The following is a 19,637-nucleotide window of genomic DNA, read 5'->3' as shown; positions in this document are numbered from 1 at the left end:
AGAATTAATAAATAAAGATCTGTGTCCTTAATATCTAAAAACCTTATGGCATTGTTTTTTTTTTAAGAAATGGGGATGCAAATTCCAAACGTTGTTGAAAGTTTCTTAAGGCAGAATGGTAGAACCTTGGATATTCTGAGTTACGCAACTTTCTTACACATGTTTAAAAAAGGAAAAGAGGACAATTTTATGGAGCAACATAGAATTTTATTAGGATGACTTTGATTCTACCATGATGAAATACTTCCTTTTGATTACTTTTCTGACATTGAGAACCTTTGATTCAGTATTCACAGTTGTTCTGTGGTATATTTTGTTTTTTGTGTTGGGTGTGAGTGGGGAGGATTTTATGTTTGGTATGTATATTGTAATGTACATTGTGCATATGCAGGTGGTAGCATTCTGTAAAGGGATATTCTCCTGGTAATAAGAAGTAGTGCCTGAAAAAAATTATAACAGTAAAATAGTTATGCCATTTTGCTATTGTTCTTATAAAGCACCTTTAAAAATAAATCTGACGTGTTTTTGTTAGCTAAGATGCAAGGAGAAGTTACTCAAAGAGGGCTAAAAGTTAACAGTAGAAGGAAGGAGGGGAAGGGACAAAAGCAGGGAAGAAATGTGTTTTGTTTTGCCAAACCAGCAGTTCTAGCCAAGGAGACTCCCAACTAGGTGTTGCATCTGAGAGCTCCTTGCTTTGTGTATCTCACCTGATAGCCCCTTACATGAGTCAGTTTGAGCTGGGTTGGAGCTGAGGACCTGCACAGAGCCCTTCGGCGTTGTCTTGAAGTTACATTTAGTTCATTATAATACTAAGGTCTACTATGGGCAGAGTTTTCTCCCATTTTTTGAACATGGGATATATGCACTAGCAAGCATGTTGACATGCTGTGCATGTGTACTTGAACCAAGGTGCGTATGGGAGCTCCCTGCCACTGCCCTTGATACACTGAACAAAGGCTTCCTGCACTAACCCCACAGGGACAGAGTTTTTGAGAGCCATCTCCCTGTCTCCTTACTTGTAACAAGTAATACAGAATTCGTTACTTTCAACACTTCCTTGGGTTGTGTTCCATTTGATGCACTCCCAAGCAGTGTACCTCTCGAATAGGGTCACAGTTTGAAAATATGCTGATGGTTTAGGCTGACAGGTTATCATATATATATGATATATGTTTGTTTATTTTGAGAGAGAGGGACAGTGCAAGCGTTTGAGCCAGGAAGGGGCAGAGAGAGAGGGAGAGAGGATCTCAAGCCAGCTCCTTGCTGTTATCACAGAACCTGATGCAGGGCTTGATCCCATGAACTGAGATCATGACCTGAACCCAAATCAAGAGTCGGACGCTTAAATGACTGAGCCACCCAGGTGCCTTTCGTTATATATTTTTTTCTTGAGCTGGTGTCAGACTCCATTTGGTCAACTTTTTTGCTCAAGTTTAAGCTTATTTTTAAGGAACTAGGGAATGGTTCATTACTATTTTCTTTCTGGAGTCTGGCATGTACTGTTTGAGGAGGGCATTGAGAATTAGAAGGCCCCATGACTCTTAGGATTAATGAATGGAACTTGTTCCAAATTTTATATGTATATAAAAATTATATAAGAAGAATGTTCAGTTTGTATTCGGTATTCCATGTAAATAATGGAACAAAAGTACATGTTTTTCTGTTGACTGGTGTAGAAAGGGTGAGATTTGTAGAAGAACCTTAGGTGAGATTCTGATTCACACAATTTATTGTATCCATATTAAGAGTATTATTGATCTTAGTGAATTTGGGGAATTTTTCCTTTTTGTTATGAAAATAAAATTCTACCATTATTGAATTGTTATCTAACTTTTGGAAAATAGGATTTACTATATTGACTCTGCCTATATGGGTATTAAGAGATATTAGAACATAGCTATTAAAAATGTAAGCTCTGAGCACCTTCTTTGGTTTCATTCCTTCCTCTTCCTCTTAATTATTTATGCTCTTTGCTCTTGTGCAAGTTTGCTTCATCTTTTTGTACCTCAGTTTTCTTATTGTAAAATGGGGATAATACCTACTTTGTAGGAGGTGATGGTTAAATAAGGTGATGAAGGTAAACCAAGAGCATTGCCTAGTGCAGAGTAGGGTTCAGTAAATGTCTGAATGTTGAAATGTCTGAATGTCTAAGTTATAATGTTAGCTTTGTTATTTTTATCATATAGTTAACATGATCTGCATAAATACTTGTTTTTTATGAAACAGAAAAGAGTTCAAGTGACCTCACATAACAGTCATAGAAAATTTTTTTTGTATTATAGACAGTCCTGCACGTTAAAATTTTTTTTTGTTTTAATCCCTATTTTTGGGAGGGAAAGAGGCAGTGTGAGCAGGGGAGGAACAGATAGGGAGACACAGCATCTGGAGCCAGCCTGCTTCAGATGCTGTGTCTCCCTCTCTCTGTACTCCTTCCCCACTCATGCTCTGTCTCTCTCTCTCAAAAATAAATAAATGTTAAACAAACAAAAAAAATAGAGATGTGAAGGAGACTAGAAAATAATTTGTAAGCAAGAGGTTGGTTTAGAATGCTACTGTTTTCGTATGTGGAATTTGGGTAAGGCACCCCTTAGATTTTATTTACTAAAGAGAGTATAAAACGGATGTAAAAATTATAGACAAGGCTATAGACTTCAGTTAACCTGGTTGAAATATTTGCTACCATAAGAAATTTACCTTAAAGCTTTACTTTCAGATCTATGTACAATTCCTACCCTTTTCCTATCTCTAAATCTCTTTGTTTTCTTTCACTTTATTCTGGCAGATAAATACTTTGATGATTTATATGTTTGGAAAAGTATATGATGCTCTAACTTACAATTACACAGAAGTGTAATAAAAATCAAAAAGATGTATTTTCTGATTCTTAGGCATATATTTTAGCCTCATGTTTTCAGAAAGGATTCGATTTACTAAGAAAAATACTGAAGTTCATTATAGTTAGAAAATCTTACAAATTTTTGATTTTGGTTTTCAGCTTATATCCCTTCTGATTATTTACTTCTCTGTCATCGCAGTGTTTCATGAGATGATGTCAGTTTTAGATCCTTAATTTTTTTATGATACTGCTGCTTGTGCTGTAATACGGTGAGGTAATTATCACTACTATATTTTGGCGATCAAGAAATATTGGGATTAAATATTTTGATTACTTGAGAATATGTTGAAGTTATTTAATAAGTAGTCGTCGTACCTGTTGTCGAGCATGTGCACAAGGCAAGGGTGGGCCAACTGCTAGCCCTGACTGATCAGTTGGTGAAGATAGGACCTCTTTTAGATTCAGTCAGTTTGTTACTTAGAGAAAAGGAGTCAGCGATTGGTACCACCAACTCCCTGTGGCTTTTGATACACACCAAAAAGAATGACCAAAGCAATATGGGCGAATGACTCAGGTGCAAATTGTGGGATGCACCATTGCTGAGGAGCCAGTTCTAGACCATAACTAGTTTCATTTTCTACAGCTCTGTTTGAGGGAAATGGGTTAGAAAACTTTACATCTTAACAGAACCTAGGAGGTGAGAAGCAGTTTTATGACAGCTTAACTGAAGAGATAGAGAGGTGAGCAGGAGATGCTCTTGTAGCAGTTCCTTATAAGCCTTCCATTTCTTGTTTTTCAGGAGGATTGTAATATGTTGTGCTGATAACCCCCTTTGGGGTTCAAGCCTTTGTGTGGCCTTTGTTGGTACATGCAAAATCACTAGGGAGATTTGACAGAGCTCTTTGCCTATACCTGTAAGCACACGCAGGTCATTAAAATGACTGAATTAAGGAGCACCTGCGTGGCTCACTTGGTTAAGTGTCCACCTCTGAATCAGCTCAGATCGTGATCTCAGGGTTGTGGATCAAGCCCCATGTTGTGCTCTGTGCTTAGTGTGGAGCCTGCTTGGGATTCTGTCTCTCCTCTTTCTGCCCCTCCCCTGCTTGCATGCCCACATGCTCGCTCGCTCTCCAAAAATAAATAAATAAAATAAAAAAATTACTGAATTAAAATAACAGAAGTGGAATGTTTTTTTCATGGAAGTATTATTTTGTTTGCAGGATTACATTCCTGACTGGTTTCTGATGCCTAATCTTATCACAAATCCAGTATTGAGTGGAAATGATAGACTTGTCTGGATTAAGAAAAACTTTTCCGAAGTGTGCTAATGATAACTAGTCATAAGTACTTTCATCTCACTTTTGTTTAAAGTAAATGGCCTCCTGGAAAAAGACTCTTAGACCTTCTGGAAAAAAAAAATAATACAGGATACCATTAGAAATGGTTCTGCCTTAACTTGGGAGGCAGAGGCCAACTGCATCCCACTGTGAGTCAGATGTTTTAAATACCAGTACAAAATCAGAAAGTAGCATGACAAGCATTGTGGCTTGTATGTTCCTGGCTTTTAAATGCCCCCAAACCACATGGGTAGAACTGGCAGGACACCGAAATCTTTTGTATTTCTTAGTATATTGTTTTATCTGCTGTTCTCACTGATAGTCTGTCAGTGTTTTAAAGTTTTTTTTAAATTATTTAACTAATCTGGATACCCATTGTGGGGCTTGAACTCATGGCCCTGAGATCAGAGTTGCATGCTCTTCCAACCGAGCCAGCCAGAAAAAAAGAAAATGTCAGGCTGCAATGCAGGCATGAGACTAGTGGTTTGAGAAGAATGAGTCTGTTAAGGTGTGTGTATGTGTGTTCATACCAGCAGCCAGCAAATGGTCCTTGCTGCTGTGTGTTTGGCTTAATACAGTTTGAAATGTGATAAATGACTTAACTGTTTCACATCTTACTGAAAATGTATGTTCAGGGTTAAAACTGAAATGTATTACTATATAGAGCTAATTGGTTACTGAAATCAATGTTTTTTGTGAATTTGTTGATATTTCTTTGCAGTTAGCTTCTGGAATTTATAATTTTGCCTGCTCTCTGTGGAATCACCATACAGACACATTCCTTCAACAAGTTTCTTCTGGGAATGAAGCTGCAGTTCTAAGTTCATTAGAACGAACTCTGCTGTCATTGAAAGGTACTGTTCAATTTGACATGTTCATTTCGGAAATGACCTATCTCAAAAGAGTCACCAATAGTTCCTGTGGTGGATTTTCTGCTCCCATTTGCCCTGGGAGAATGAGGGGTTAATTTCTCCCTCACAGACAAGGTGTTATTTGTGGTTGGTTTTTCTTTTGTGAGAATAGCTTTCTCTCTAATTTGTAAAAGTGTGGGATAGTTTTCTATTATATTCATGTTACTGAGGTCTCAGGGCTCTGGACACATACCTTCCAAATAATTGTACTTCTTTTTGCTTCTGCTTTAAACTTCTCTTTCTGGGTAGAAACCCATTCTGCCCTTATCATTGTCATGTTAACTTCACTAAACTTCAAGCATTAGTTGAGTGCTATCTCCCAGCTCTGTTTGCCCTGAGAACTCAGCTTCTGTCTTTCTTGTTTGATCTCAGGCCCACCTGGGTTTTCAATGGTGCTTGACGGTGTGTCATCAGTTACCCTCGGTTATCCTGTGCTTTGCTTGTAGGTATTCTCTTAGCATAAATCTTCATTTTACTTGCCCTTGAGCTATTTATCTTGATGAAGGTTTTCTGAGATTCTTTTCCTTGGTAAAACACTGTTTTGGCTCTTTCTCTGTCTTCCAGTCTCTCCTCTTCTGCTTACGCTCTTTTAGTTTGAGCTCTTCTTTTAGTTTGATTTCAGGCTGCCTTTAGTTCTCTTACTGTGGCTCATTTCGAATCCTTTTGCTTTACTTGTAAACCCTTTTATCCTACTCCCTTAGTACCTTAGGATGCTGTTGTACACTCTTAGTACTGTTCTCCTGCATCACGTATGTTAACTAGGCAGTGGATGTACAGACTTCAGGCTGTTGGCACATTCTGGTGAACTTTGTAGACAAAAGTGGGAATATTTTAAGGGACTATTGACAAGTACAGTTCATTGTACTGGTGGTTCATTACACAAGTGAGTGGAGATGGTTTTGTGACCATTCTGGAGAAGAAATTAAAAGGATGTAGAGAGAAACATTTATCCAGAAAGAACTAGAGAAACTGGTATAAGGTCATAAATACAAAACTTGTGTCAGTTTTCTGTTTGATGATTAAGGAATTTTCATGAGTGCTTTCAGTTGATTTTCTTGCCTTAGTGATTTCAAAGTGTACTTCTGACAAAAGGGATGCAGCCCTACTCTCTCTTAGCCTGCTTTTTACCTTTTCATTACTTCTCTATCTCAGGGTCTTAGATATACACCTTAGCATTTTTAAGGTATCCTAACCTGTTACAATCCCATAGTATTTTCCTTTAAAATATTTGTTCTGCCTAGCTGTAAATTTCTGTGCCTTGAGCAATGCTTAAGACTGCAGTTTTTGTTATATATAATCTGAATTTATACTGTGTGCATTTAGTATCTTTTAGACATGCATATATTCATTATTTCATTCAATAAATAAATTAGGTGTTTGACACTGGGTAGACAGGCATGATAAAATGCTCATACAAATACGTGTAAAGTCACTCGCGACAGTGGTCTTACAATGTCATGATAACTGGCAACATGGTCAGAAAGGACTTCCTTGAGAAAGAATCATCCTAGGGCAAATTGAAGTTAACGAGGTGACGACTGGAGAAGAGAGGACCTTCTCAGGTGATGTGGACCTAGTTCTTTTGTGGGAACGAGTGAATGCAGAATAAGGGACTCATTTTGAATTCTATTTTCTCCTTTTGTGATGTTGTAACTTTTGAGTCGTATATAATTGGATGTGTGAAACTGATGATTCTATAGAGAGTTGAATTCTAAACCTATTTTTAATATACTGCCTTTAGGCTGCACCTCATGAACACTAACTCTGAGTTGTAAAGATCACAGTGGTGTCTGTGTTTTCCTAAAATGATGTGGTTTAGAATTTTGTAGTCTCATGCTGCCATCATCTTTGTGTTACTGATTTGTGCTGAGTGTTTTACTCTTGAATCCTTTAATAACGCTGTGAAGTAGGACTTGTTAACCAGTTTACAGACCAGCAATGTGAGATCTAGAAAAGTTGTTCAAAAGAATGTAGTGGTAGACCTTGGAGCTAGCTTTTTACATCTAGATCTGACTTCCATTTGTTTATCCTGCTCGCCTCCTTGTGTACACCAGTTACACATAAAATGTGATGCTTATACTTGAGCACTGTAGTCTATTCCGGATTTAGAAATAGTTGAGTTTTTATATCGCTTTTAGGTGATATGGTATTTTCATTAATGTAGCCTAAAACTAAATGAAGCATTTTGGTCACTGTTGAGACCTATTTTCAAGGTTACAGAATAGAGATGACCATCTCAGTTTCAACTTCTAGGGGTTATTTCAGGTGAGAAATACTTACAATTAGAGAAGTTAAATGTTGCAATATAGTTTTAGAAACTTAAGTAGTTAAGATAAGTGAGAAGAACTCAGCTTTTGAGTTAAAAAAAACTTGGCTGTCATTCCAGCTTGCCTACCTGGAAATGAACCAGTGACCAGGGATTATTTTTCTTTATCTATTATATGAAAGGATTAAGTTAGATTAACCCCCAGTCTTAATGAGGCTTTTTGATTCTGAGTCTTTATTATGATTATGATTTTAATAGGATAAAATGTGAGAAAATCAGATGCAGTAAAGCTCAATTTTACTTTTCAGTGCTGCGTAAATTAACTGTTAATGGATTTGTGGAACCTCATAAGAATATGGAGGTGATGGTAAGTGAAAGAAGTTGCTGATTGTGGCTTTGGGAAAGTGCTTGGTATTTTCCTCAGTGTTTTAAAGCTTATTCTTTTTACTTGGCATTGATTTGTAAGTTTTTATAAAGTGACCGTTTACCATTTGTATATGTTACACTATACCTTTTTTGACTTGTGGCCTTTTTTCAGTATATCAAAGCAGCTCCTTTGTGAAGAGAAGGAAATAGGCCTAGGACAGTTCTCAAGGGCCATGATGATACATTGAGAGTGTTCATTTCAATTTGAATTTGGGTGAACCTCTTGAATTTGAATGCTATTAACAAATTTCCAGTTCCATTGTGGATATTTATATCCTTGATATTTCTCTTCGTCTGATGTTATATATTTAAAATGAATTTTTTTCTTCAATCATAACATACATCCGTGCTCTTTGCAGTCAACTGAAAAATATATCCAAGAAGGGAAAGCCCTCTTGATAAGCCAACATTTGTGATTATATTCATGGTTGGTATAGCATCATCTGCTTTTCTGTATACAAAAATATATAGCTGTATATGTTTATCCCAAAACAAAATGATACTATATTATATATTTACCCAGATCTATGTTAGTTTTCTCAGGAAAGTTCAAGTTTGCTAAAATGTTGCTTTCTGTGGATTGCTTTGGGGGTACTGAACAGGAAGTTTGAAAAAAGTACATCGAATTGGTCTTTGGGTCTGACCTACCCTATTTGACCCGAGTTACTTGTTTGTTTGTTTTAAATCTTTAGTATGTTTTGTATGTCAGATTTAGATTGCAATAATGATTTTACTGTTAAAAGAATTTAAAAGCTGGTAATTTGAATCATTCAGTGTGCTATTTTGTTCTGTAAAAGGGTTTACATGCTTTTTTTAAAGTAAGGAAATAATCATTTGAAAACTTGCTATCAGAGATCTTGGTAAAATTTGTAAGTATATGTTAAGACATTTTATGCTTTTCTCTCTTCCTCAGTATTCTGTAAAAGGTACCCATATGCTGTTTCTTCACTTGCTTTTTCCTACACTTAGTATGATAGTTTTCTTATGTCAGTAATATTATATGTTATGTTTTTAATGATTCTTTGGTGAATCCATGCATTTACTATCAGCGAGCTAATTTTTTCTTTAAATTATAACATTAATATAGGATTCCTGTAAATTACTTGCCCACTTATCTGTTGATGGATATGTAGGTTGTTTCCAGTTTTTAATTGTTGGTAAATGATGCTGGAATGAACACTTGGATGGATATGGGTATGTGTACATATATATTTCACTCACTATTCATCCCAAAGCTTGGAACAGTCTCTGCCAGTAATAAAAGCTCAATAGTTATTTTTAAAATGAATGAATATATTATATAGTAGAAACATTAGGTCACATGGCTCAGTCATTATTTTTGTATGTAATATTCTGAGTGTCATAAAATTATGTTAACTAAAATATTGATGATTTCATCAGGGTTCTTTTTGTTTTTTAATAAAAATGAATTGTTGATTTGAATCACATTACCATAAATTGGAATAGTGGTTTTCATTGAAAACTATCAGTGTTTTGTGAGCCTTTGGCTTTCTCTTAAGAGTCTTTCTTCTGTCTGCTGAAACTGTATCAACTTTTACTCTTAAAAATGTTGTCTTGTAGCAGTTAAGGTTATACTGACTAGTTGGAAACAAGATAGAATTTTAACAAGTTAAGGATGGTTTTTCAAATAACAAATATCTTAAAAATAAATGGAACATAAACATCTTAAAAATAAGATGGAACTTAAAAGATGCTTTAGAAGCACTGTATGATAGTGGTGAGATTTTGGTTTCTGGAGGCAGATAAACTTGGATTTGAATCTTGACTTGACCTTTTCCTGGTAGCATGGCCTCCAGCTATTTTCTTATCTTACCTGGTACCCCATTTCTTCTTTTGTAATATGGAAATGAAATATACTACCTACCTTACTGAATGTTGTGAGGAGTAATAGAGGTAATGATTTTTGTAACTAGTTTCAGCTAATTAAAGCACTCTGTAAATTACCATTTAATGATTAACTTGAGTTCTTATTCTGTTATTATATAAACAGAATAAATCATAAACTTATTTGTACTACAAATTAGTCAGCTCTCTATGATTTTGTAAATTCCTCTTTCTCTTCTTCAGCTTACTAAAGTTGATGGCTTTTACAGTTTTCCACTTTTTTCGGAGTACCCCTATTGATAAACTAATTTTATTTAAAAGTGATAGAATAAAATTCCTTCTATGTTGTCATTACTTTAAGGGACCATTGGACTACTGTATAAATTTAAAATGTGTATGGAATCTCGATGATCTTATTCTTCCTATAATGAAACCTTTTGCTCTTTTATCATCTTAGGATTTATTATTATTATTTTTTACCTAATATTTTTCAATTACTCTCCATTGTGGTTAAAAAGATTGAAATACTGTGAAAGTGGAAGAATGATGAAATTGCCAGAGGATGGAGCGGTAGTGAAATTGTCATCCTGTAGTTTTCTTACTGTGTTGTGCATTGCATTCCATCTTTCAAGAAGGAATAAAAGAAGACTGGAAGCACTGTCTTTTTATTGTACCTTCAGCTTTTGTGTAACACATTGAGAATTCAAAATTCATTTCCTGTCCACGTGGCAGAGAAGAAAATTGACAAGAGAAAGAGGTTTCATAATTTTTACATGAGTCAGAAGATGGATGCTTTCAGACAGACAGAGAGCAGCATTCTAGACCCTAAGTGTGACGGTGAAATTCTCCAAGTGAAATCTCTTTCTCAGTCTTCAGATGATGATATCGTAGTTAAATGGTCTCAAACTCAAGAATGAGTGAATGAAGAATATATCTCTAAGAACAAAGAGGAAATAACATTCTATTCTAGTCATTTGTAATTAAGGCCTTTATCATGTGGTTATTTTGTGACAAAAAGGTGGACCATCCTGTTTGTTGAAAGAACATGTGACATCTTGTATGATGTTTATACACCAAAATCTATTGAGCCAGAAAGTCTGAGATTTTTAAATTCTTAAAAATTAAAAAAAAAAACAAAACTGTTTATTCATTTTTGAGAGAGTCGGGCGGGAGAGGGGGGCAGAGGGAGAGGGAGACAGAATCTGAAGCAGGCTCCAGGCTGTCAGCACAGAACCCTACGTGGGGCTCCAACTCATAGTCTGCGAGATCATGACCTGAGCTGAAGTCAGTTGCTTAATCGACTGAGCCACCCGGGCGCCCCTTAAAAATTTTAATGAAGTTGTTTTTTACTATCCCTTTATATCTGTAAAATTTTTATAATATTTCTTAAATACCTATTAACAAATAAGGGTTGTTTAGATTTTTACCAGATGACAAATGGTGACACTTGTCTTATACCTGAAAGCTAATATATTTAATTATTATATAATTTAATTAATAATTTAACTATATATTAAATATAATATTTAATACTTGAACTTCAGAACCTCTCCTTTCAGTAATTGGTACCATTTATCCACATACTGCGTACTTACTGTTCCTGAATACTGCTTCTGGTTTCTGGGGTAGAGCAATAAACACAGACAAGTTCCAGTTCTCAGAGAGTGAACATTGTAGTGGGAGGAGGCACATATTACACAAACAGTATGTCGGGATTATATGAGCTGTGAAGATGGAAAAACAGGAGAATAGAGATTACTCAGAAATAAAATACTCAATAAATAATGTTTTATTGTAAAGTGATTTAGGTAACTGAAATGACACTTTGAGAGATGAAATGTTCTATCTTCTTTGAAAGGTTTGTTTATAATAATAGAATGTTTTTTACTTTATATAATTTTAACTTATTAAAATGATAAGATAAATGTTAATAGTTTTGTAAAAAGTATAAGGGAGATGTTTACAACAATAAATTGAGACATTAAAAAAATCTTTCCTAGGGTTTTTTACATGGAATATTTGACCGTCTGAAACAATTTCTGGAATGCAGTAAGTACTTCTTTGACAGTAGATTTTACTTGTAGAATCTTTATTCATGGATTGCTTCTGCTCCGCGCTAGAAAATCTGGAGAGAGGCTAAAATCTTGTGTCTTGATGGTTAATTCTCTGAAGTTAAATTGGAGCTCATCTTTGTCTTGATACATCTGTCTTGTCCTGAGTATTGAGGAAACTTGTTTAAAATTCTGTTTTGTGTCCATTCTTTGTAGATGCTTTTACTGCTATTGCTCTTTTCCATGCAAACGTACAACAGTCATATATTTAACAAATACTTATTAAATGTAGCTCCTCTGCCACGTGCTGTTTAGACTTTGTATAGATTCTTTTTTTTTTTAATTTTTTCTTAATGTTCAATTATTTTTGAGAGAGAATGAGTGAGTGTGAGCTGGGGAGGGGCAGAGAGAGCGGGACAGAGGATCTGAAGTGGGCTCTGTGCTAATAGCATTGAGTTCAATATGGGGCTCAAACTCACAAACTGCTACATAATGACCTGAACTGAAGTTAGACGCTAAACCGAGTGAGTCACCCAGTTTTGTTTCTTTCAATACATTTTACATATATGTATTATATAAATTAATACCTTAAGTGGTACTTTAATTTTGCAGATCTCTGGTTCAGAATTTTCATTGGCTTCTCTTTAGGACCGTCTCTAATTCACTACCCCACACAAGAGAATTTAACATCTATATTTGTGTTGTGTTATACTGTGGTCTTATTGTTAACCTTTTCTCCTCCTTGTGGTTGTGAACACCTTTGTTGAGGATAAACACACCTACAGACACAAAATACATACCCATATGCTTGCATGCCCACATACACATGTGTACATCCTGTATATAAGTATGTATTTGGAGACTTAATAGGCTGAGAAGATATTTTAGTGTACTCACTTTTAGGGAGTTGTTGATTATTTGATGTCAGTCATTTTCAGCAAAAGCATTGTTGAGTCTATTTCTAGACACTATTCTGGGTATTGTGCATGCGAAGATGATTAAGACAACTTACATAAAGTAATTCATTTTAATAAAAGTGGTCATTTTCTTTGGTTACCTTGTGGAGATGCAGAGGGAAGAGTAGGAGTCTTCCCAGGAGAGACTAACGTAAATGATGAGATGAATAGAAAGAATTTGTTTATAGAGCAGTTAATGGGCTAGTGGACAGTGTTCTGAATGTACAAAATTAATTATGCCAGGCAAATTAGCCAAAGAAAATTGTCAGAAGATCTAGGAAAAATAATGAGTATTTTAATCTTTCAGTACTTCGTTTTTACTTTGCTTGAAAAATATTTCAACTATAACTAATTTAAAATTTGAGAATATGGGGGCGCCTGGGTGGCGCAGTCGGTTAAGCGTCCGACTTCAGCCAGGTCACGATCTCGCGGTCCGTGAGTTCGAGCCCCGTGTCAGGCTCTGGGCGGATGGCTCAGAGCCTGGAGCCTGTTTCCGATTCTGTGTCTCCCTCTCTCTCTGCCCCTCCCCCGTTCATGCTCTGTCTCTCTCTGTCCCAAAAATAAATAAACATTGAAAAAAAAAAATTAAAAAAAAAAAATTGAGAATATGATAAGCTATTCACAGATTAAAATTGCTACGATCCTTTTCCTTTAACAGGGACTTAGTTTGTATTTTAGGATTAATTTTGTGAACATGGCACTATGAATTACTGTGTGTGAAAACTATAAATATTGGTAACGCTTTTTAAGAACTTTAGTTTTATGATTAATTTTTTAGAGTTGGGAAAGCACAGTATAGGATTTATAATGCAAAATAGGTGAAAACATGCCTGACCGTATTTTTCCAGCAAGTTTTGCCATTGTTTTGATTGTGAATTTATGGAATATTATAAACTTGTACTAATATTTGGATTGTATTTTTAACAGGTAGAAGTATAGGTACAGATAATGTATGTAGAGACAGACTGGAAAAGACCATCATTCTTTTTACTAAAGTGGTAAGTTTTCTTTTTACCTTAAGTATGTTTTCTTACATAAAATATACATAACTCAGATTTGATAAGGAAAATGACATAAGCATGCATTCTCACTTTAAAGTACCTTATTTTCTGACTACAGCAAAGCTAAAAAAATGGTATCTTGGAAGTATTTAGAATGAATGTAATAATTAAGTTTTATATGCTATATCAGTATAAGTCACTTTGATGAAAAAAAATAAAACATAACCACAAACCTAATAAATAGTAGAGAGGTTGAGTCTTCTGAAGCTTATTATTCTCAAGCCTACTGGATGAAAGCAGAGATAAAGAAGATAACAGTGTAGCTAATCAGGAAATAGATCATATATAGCAGGCAGTATATTATCAGGAAGTTATTATATTCATAAAGACATTGTCATCATTAATATCAAACACCTTTTGAATAGAATTATATGAGTACACTGTGCTAGGCAATGTGTCTAAATTTCTGATAAAACTAAATTTTATAGAAACTGACGTTTCTGAAATTTTGGGCTGAGGATGGTTGGGAGAAGTATATATAGTTGGGTTGTAGCCATCAGGAAGACCTGGTTTGAGAACTGCATTGAACTAAAACAGGTTGTTGAAGACAGCAGTATGTAAATTTGTAGCCTGTTTTCCCTCTTTCATTAAGTTTTGTTAATAGGGTTAAGTTGTCTGTTCCCTGGGAGGGGAGAAAAGAAGTAGAAATGAGCTGTTCTTATTGCTGTGGTTAAGTAGCAGTTACCTTTGGTTTCAGTTCTCCTTGTTTCCAAGTTATGTTCTAACTAGCCTCAACAGCAAAAGTCCACCTAATCTTCCAAGATCCAGTATAAAATTGACTCAGGTATTTTAAGTTAAAAACAAAAAAATACAAAGCAAAGTAAAATGACATCATGTGATTAGTGGGGCTGTGTGGTGTTGATGAATAATTTTATTTATAAAGTTTTCATATTTATAATGTCTGACTTGATTAAAGCCTTAAAATTTGGAACTTACAAACATACCTCCAAGTAGAATTGAGTGACTTTGAGTCCCCATGAAGTCATCACTTAGCTTCAGGAGTTATGAACTTCTGTTGAAGATTAGTTCTGTTTTATCTCTATACTTCTCTCTCCCCTCCTTGCTGGTTTCTTAAAAGCAGATCTCAGATATCATATTAGTATTATCTGTAAATACTTGAATATTTGTCTTTAAGTGATAAGGGGTTTAAAAAAAGAATCTAACACAATGTAAGAAGTAGGAATGACTTTTTGTTATCATCTAAATATTTAGTCATTATTTTGGTTTTTCTCAAAATTTTTATAGTTCTTTTGTTTGAATCAGGATTTGATAGTGTCCAAGTTCTCTTTCCATTTTTTTTTCGTTGCTATTTATTTGTTGAGGTAATAGGTAATTTCCTTGTAGGATTTTCGTGTTTTGAATTTGCCTTCTTGTATCCTGATATGTTACTTACCATGTTCCTTTGTCTCTCTACTCCTCCTCCTCCAATGTTTCTTGTAAATTTGTAGAGGCTTGATCATATTGAGCTTTATTTCATGGAGGAGGGCGAGGACAGCAAGAATACTCCACGGGTGGTGCTGTGTATATCTTGTATTGCATCACATCAGGAGGTACAATGTTGAGTTGTTTAAAATGATGAGGGAGCTCTTTAAAGTTCCCCAGCAGCTTTTCTCCTATTATTTTAGAAGCTGTTCATGATCATGGCCTAGATCTGTTTTTTGGTAAGGGATTACAGAATGATGACATTCTATTGTATTTGCATTTATTAGCAGAAATTCTGTGAAGAAGAGATCTGATTCATCAACTTATTTGATAAGTTGAAATACAATTCATGCAGGAAAGGCAGGATAATTTTTTATTTTCTTGCTCTTAGTACTTTTTTTTTAATTTTTTTTTTTTTAACATTTATTTATTTTTGAGACAGCATGAACAGGGGAGGGTCAGAGAAAGAGGGAGACACAGAATCTGAAACAGGCTCCAGGCTCTGATCTGTCAGTACAGAGCCCGACACGGGGCTCGAACCCACGGACGGTGAGATCATGACCTGAGCCGAAGTCGGACGTTTAAGTGACTGAGCCACCCAGGCGCCCCTCTTACTACTTTTTAAAGCCTTATCTTTTATATACTTAGAATTTTTGTTTCATATTTACCCATTCTTACTGAATTAACTATGAAGTGGGTCTGTTTTGGACCCTCTAGTAGAAGTAATAGAAATACCTGTCATGAGATATAATTTGACATAATCCACATTATATGATATACCCAAAGAAATCAATTACATGTGTATTACGTGCAAAACTGTATGTATGTGGACTCGTGACCAAGGTTCAAAACTTTACAGGTGTATATTAGCAAGTTATAAGATGTACTTATGGATAATTATATTCCTATATGAATTTGGGGTAAATACACTTTAATTTTTTTCTTTATAGCTTTTGGACTTCTTGGATCAGCATCCGTTTTCATTTACTCCTCTAATTCAGAGATCACTGGAATTTTCTGTAAGCTATGTATTTACAGAAGTTGGTGAAGGCGTTACATTTGAGCGATTCATTGTTCAATGCATGAACCTTATTAAGATGATTGTAAAAAATTACGCTTATAAGCCATCCAAAAATTTTGAAGGTAATGCCTTACTGGTAGTTTTTTTTTTTTTTTTTTTTTTAATGATTATTATTTCTTTATTTTATATGTGAAATAATTGGTATTTTTATGCATTTTTTTGAAATCTTATTTAAGTCTGAAAAACAAAATGTTGCTGGCACATGAAATAGAGATAAGTGTTAGAGACTTTAATATGTGAGTGCCAGCTTTAAAGGCCATATAATGCACTTAGTAACTATCTTTTGTAGCGCAAAGAGCATTTGAAGCCTGCCAGTTTAGGATTAATTACTCCAGTAACCATTGCAGTTAATGTTGTACTTATTTGCACAATTAAAATTTTTCTCTGACTTGATATGAAGTGAGTTTACTTCTAGACACGGAATTCATTTGTGTGTGTATACACAAAATGAATGAGAAATTATCTTAGAGATGTATGTATATAAGTCACTGCACTGTGGTGTGTTAATACAGCATGGTAATGTACAGGCTGTAGTGAGAGGATGGCTACAAGATGATGTGTGTGGGGGGCAAATAAGAACTGTCTTTGAAATTTGCCCTTGATAAAAATGAAAATCCGTACACCACTTGCTCTTTTCCCCCAAGGGTATATTTTTAATTCATTTAAGTTACATAATCCAATTTTGGTAAAATGTTTGTATGATTAACTTGGAAATTTTATGTTTTCTAGACAGCAGTCCTGAAACTTTAGAAGCACATAAGATCAAGATGGCATTCTTTACATATCCCACTTTGACAGAGATATGCAGAAGATTAGTCTCTCATTATTTTCTGTTAACTGAGGAAGAACTGACAATGTGGGAAGAAGACCCAGAAGGCTTTAGTAAGAATCAGTTTTTCAGTTTTCCCATGGCTTTTCTCCCCTTTCCTAAATACATATCGTCTCTTTGAATGATATATATAACACTGTATTTTTAATATAAAACTTTTGTTCTGAGAGTCATGGCTTTTAAAAATTAATATATCCTCTCTTTATTATCCATTGGAACAAAAGCAGAAAATGATTTTTTCAAATATGTGGAGTTTTCTCCAGAGATAGACCTTTTAAAATTTTTAGATGTTCCTATGAACATATCATGTAGTTTAAATCGAAAACACCTCCTGTCTCTATTATCAGGTGTGTGATTCATCCCGTCTTATACTTTATTTGTAGAAATTTTTATTTCAAAAATAAATTTGGAAAATTTCTGAATTGCTGAATGGATCACCTATTTAAATTTTAATTTAAAATGAGTCTTTTGATGATTAAAATATTTTTACAGGAGATCTTTTTTATCTGTTTGAATTTTAGTAGTAGAATAAATGTATCTGAGTCATTCCTACAGAAAATCAAGAAATCGTCTGCCTAATAAATAAAGTACCTGGTGTGTGTCTGTAAAGTGCCTATGTGCAAATTACTTCGGCCACGGTCAAACATAGGCTAAATTTTAACCTTTTTTCATCCCTTTGGGTGACTTTATGTAGTTCTGTTCATGTTCCCTAATAATTTAAGAATGCCTTAAACATTTTGGAAGACCTCTCCCTCTTTTTGTTATGTAAAATAAATTTATTTCATTTAGAAAATACAGCATTACAGTGTATCCTTTTGTGTTTTTGCTTTTTCTCTTAGCTAAAATCTTCTGTTTCATATTGCTTTCTTTGGGTATTATATATAGTAATGTAATATGAATCACTGAATTCCTCTATCTGTAAAAGTCCCCTAAAGTATTTTATTTTTTGAAAATTTTTCTTTAAATATTGGGAATTTTTGGAAAATGTGACTATTTTAATTTACAAAACATATTGAAAAAAATTATTGAGATGAAATAATACCAGGATTATAGCTGTTTTTGAATGCTTATACTATGTACAATCGGATGATATCAGATACTTTGAAAGTGACAAACACATTGAGCTTTCCTGCATACAGAATTTTTAATGAAAGTGCAAATGCTATGTCAGCACTTGATAGGACACTGATAATCACAGATATGATCTGTAGTGTATAATAAATATGTGTAAGGTGTTGTGTTCCCAAGGATTTGCTTTCAGTAAAATGTTTAAAACCACTCATGGAAATAGACTGGTTATTTAAAATCTTGATATTCCAAACCTTGATTTTGGAAACATCATTATTGCATTTCTGGAGAGCATCATTGGTCATATTTTTAATTACAGCAGTGGAAGAAACAGGGGGAGATTCTTGGAAATACAGTTTGAGGGTAAGTATTGATGGAAAGAAAAAATTGACAAGAAAATATTGTCAATTTCATGCTTAAAATATTGTGCAAAAATATGCTTAATATTTCTGTAAGTCTTAGTAGAGAATGATATTCTATTGATGATTCCAAGCATTAAACTAGACAAATTGAGAAGAAAGTACTTAATTAAATTATGAATTTTAACCTGAATTTTTTTGTTGTTAAGTTGGGGGTTGGAAACAGAAGTTTTATTTTATAGTCATACTGATTGGAAAATAATTGTCATTGAAGAAACAAATGTTTTTGAAAATGAAAACTGTCTTTTTGGCTGGAATGATTTTTTTTCCTCTCCTAAGTATTTCAGTAATTCTAAAGCTTTTTTTGATACATTATTTCTTGTACCACCTCTTGTGATTCTCAGAGACCAGCCCACAGTTTTTATTTTTAGAACGCTTTCTAAGCATGCATTATTGGTATGGCCAACATTTGAGAAAATTTTATCAAATGTAGTCTTTGAACTACTTTTTTTAATGAAAACTTGTGTTTATATAATTTACATGATTTTTTAATTTTTCTAAAAATGTAAATGTTTTTAGTTATATAAGGTTACATGGAAAACCAGAGAGATTATTAATAAAAAAATTATTAGTGCTTTAAAATTAAAAAAAAATTAACCACTTTAATTTTTTTAAACTTTGTATCCCAAACTTCATTTATTCGTCAACTCATGGCTAGTCTTGTTTTATATAAGTAAACCCCCAACCCTAGTTGGATTATTTTAAAGCAAGTATTTGAGGTGACATATCATTTCATCTGTACATGCTTCAGTATGTATAGAAGATTTCTTTTAAAACATAAAGCATAGTACCTTCAAAATGTGTAATTCTTTTATATCATGAAACATGTACTGATTCAGTACTTTTAAGAACCATAAAGAGAATCATTCTTTTTATATACTTAACATTGACTTCTGTTACTGTTTGTGTCTGTTAAAAGGAATACTATTCTGTGTAGTGAATTGAACTCATGAGTTGTGGTTGTTACTTGTTATGTCATTGCTAAGAAAATTTATAATTTTTAATGTATTAATTCCTGGGTAGTCCGTTACAGCACTGAATCTGCAAATGAATGTGGCTTCAGATTGCTTTTTTAATTTAAGGAGTTGTTAATTAAAAATGTTATTTTCTCTTTGTAGTTTTACTTTTT

At 34.1% G+C, this 19,637-nt stretch overlaps 1 protein-coding gene across 5 annotated transcripts in view; it reads left to right on the top strand.

The window, feature by feature from the left end:
- Positions 1 to 19,637, top strand: part of IPO11 (importin 11) — a 198,786-nt gene that overhangs the window by 52,299 nt on the left and 126,850 nt on the right. For all 5 annotated transcript variants that reach the window (XM_025924123.2, XM_086700099.1, XM_086700100.1 and 2 more), the window contains 7 exons: positions 4,895 to 5,027; positions 7,659 to 7,717; positions 11,622 to 11,670; positions 13,556 to 13,626; positions 16,062 to 16,254; positions 16,922 to 17,074; positions 18,409 to 18,452. In XM_025924123.2, the coding sequence (XP_025779908.1) occupies positions 4,895 to 5,027; positions 7,659 to 7,717; positions 11,622 to 11,670; positions 13,556 to 13,626; positions 16,062 to 16,254; positions 16,922 to 17,074; positions 18,409 to 18,452 (702 nt within the window). The remainder of the gene's footprint in view (positions 1 to 4,894; positions 5,028 to 7,658; positions 7,718 to 11,621; positions 11,671 to 13,555; positions 13,627 to 16,061; positions 16,255 to 16,921; positions 17,075 to 18,408; positions 18,453 to 19,637) is intronic.

This window comes from Puma concolor, chromosome A1 (assembly GCF_028749965.1).
Source record: "Puma concolor isolate L17-30 chromosome A1, mPumCon1.1.hap2, whole genome shotgun sequence".
Classification (NCBI taxonomy): domain Eukaryota; kingdom Metazoa; phylum Chordata; class Mammalia; order Carnivora; family Felidae; genus Puma; species Puma concolor.
The sequence above is the reverse complement of the archived record's forward strand: the minus strand, read 5'-3'. Positions and strand labels throughout refer to the sequence as shown.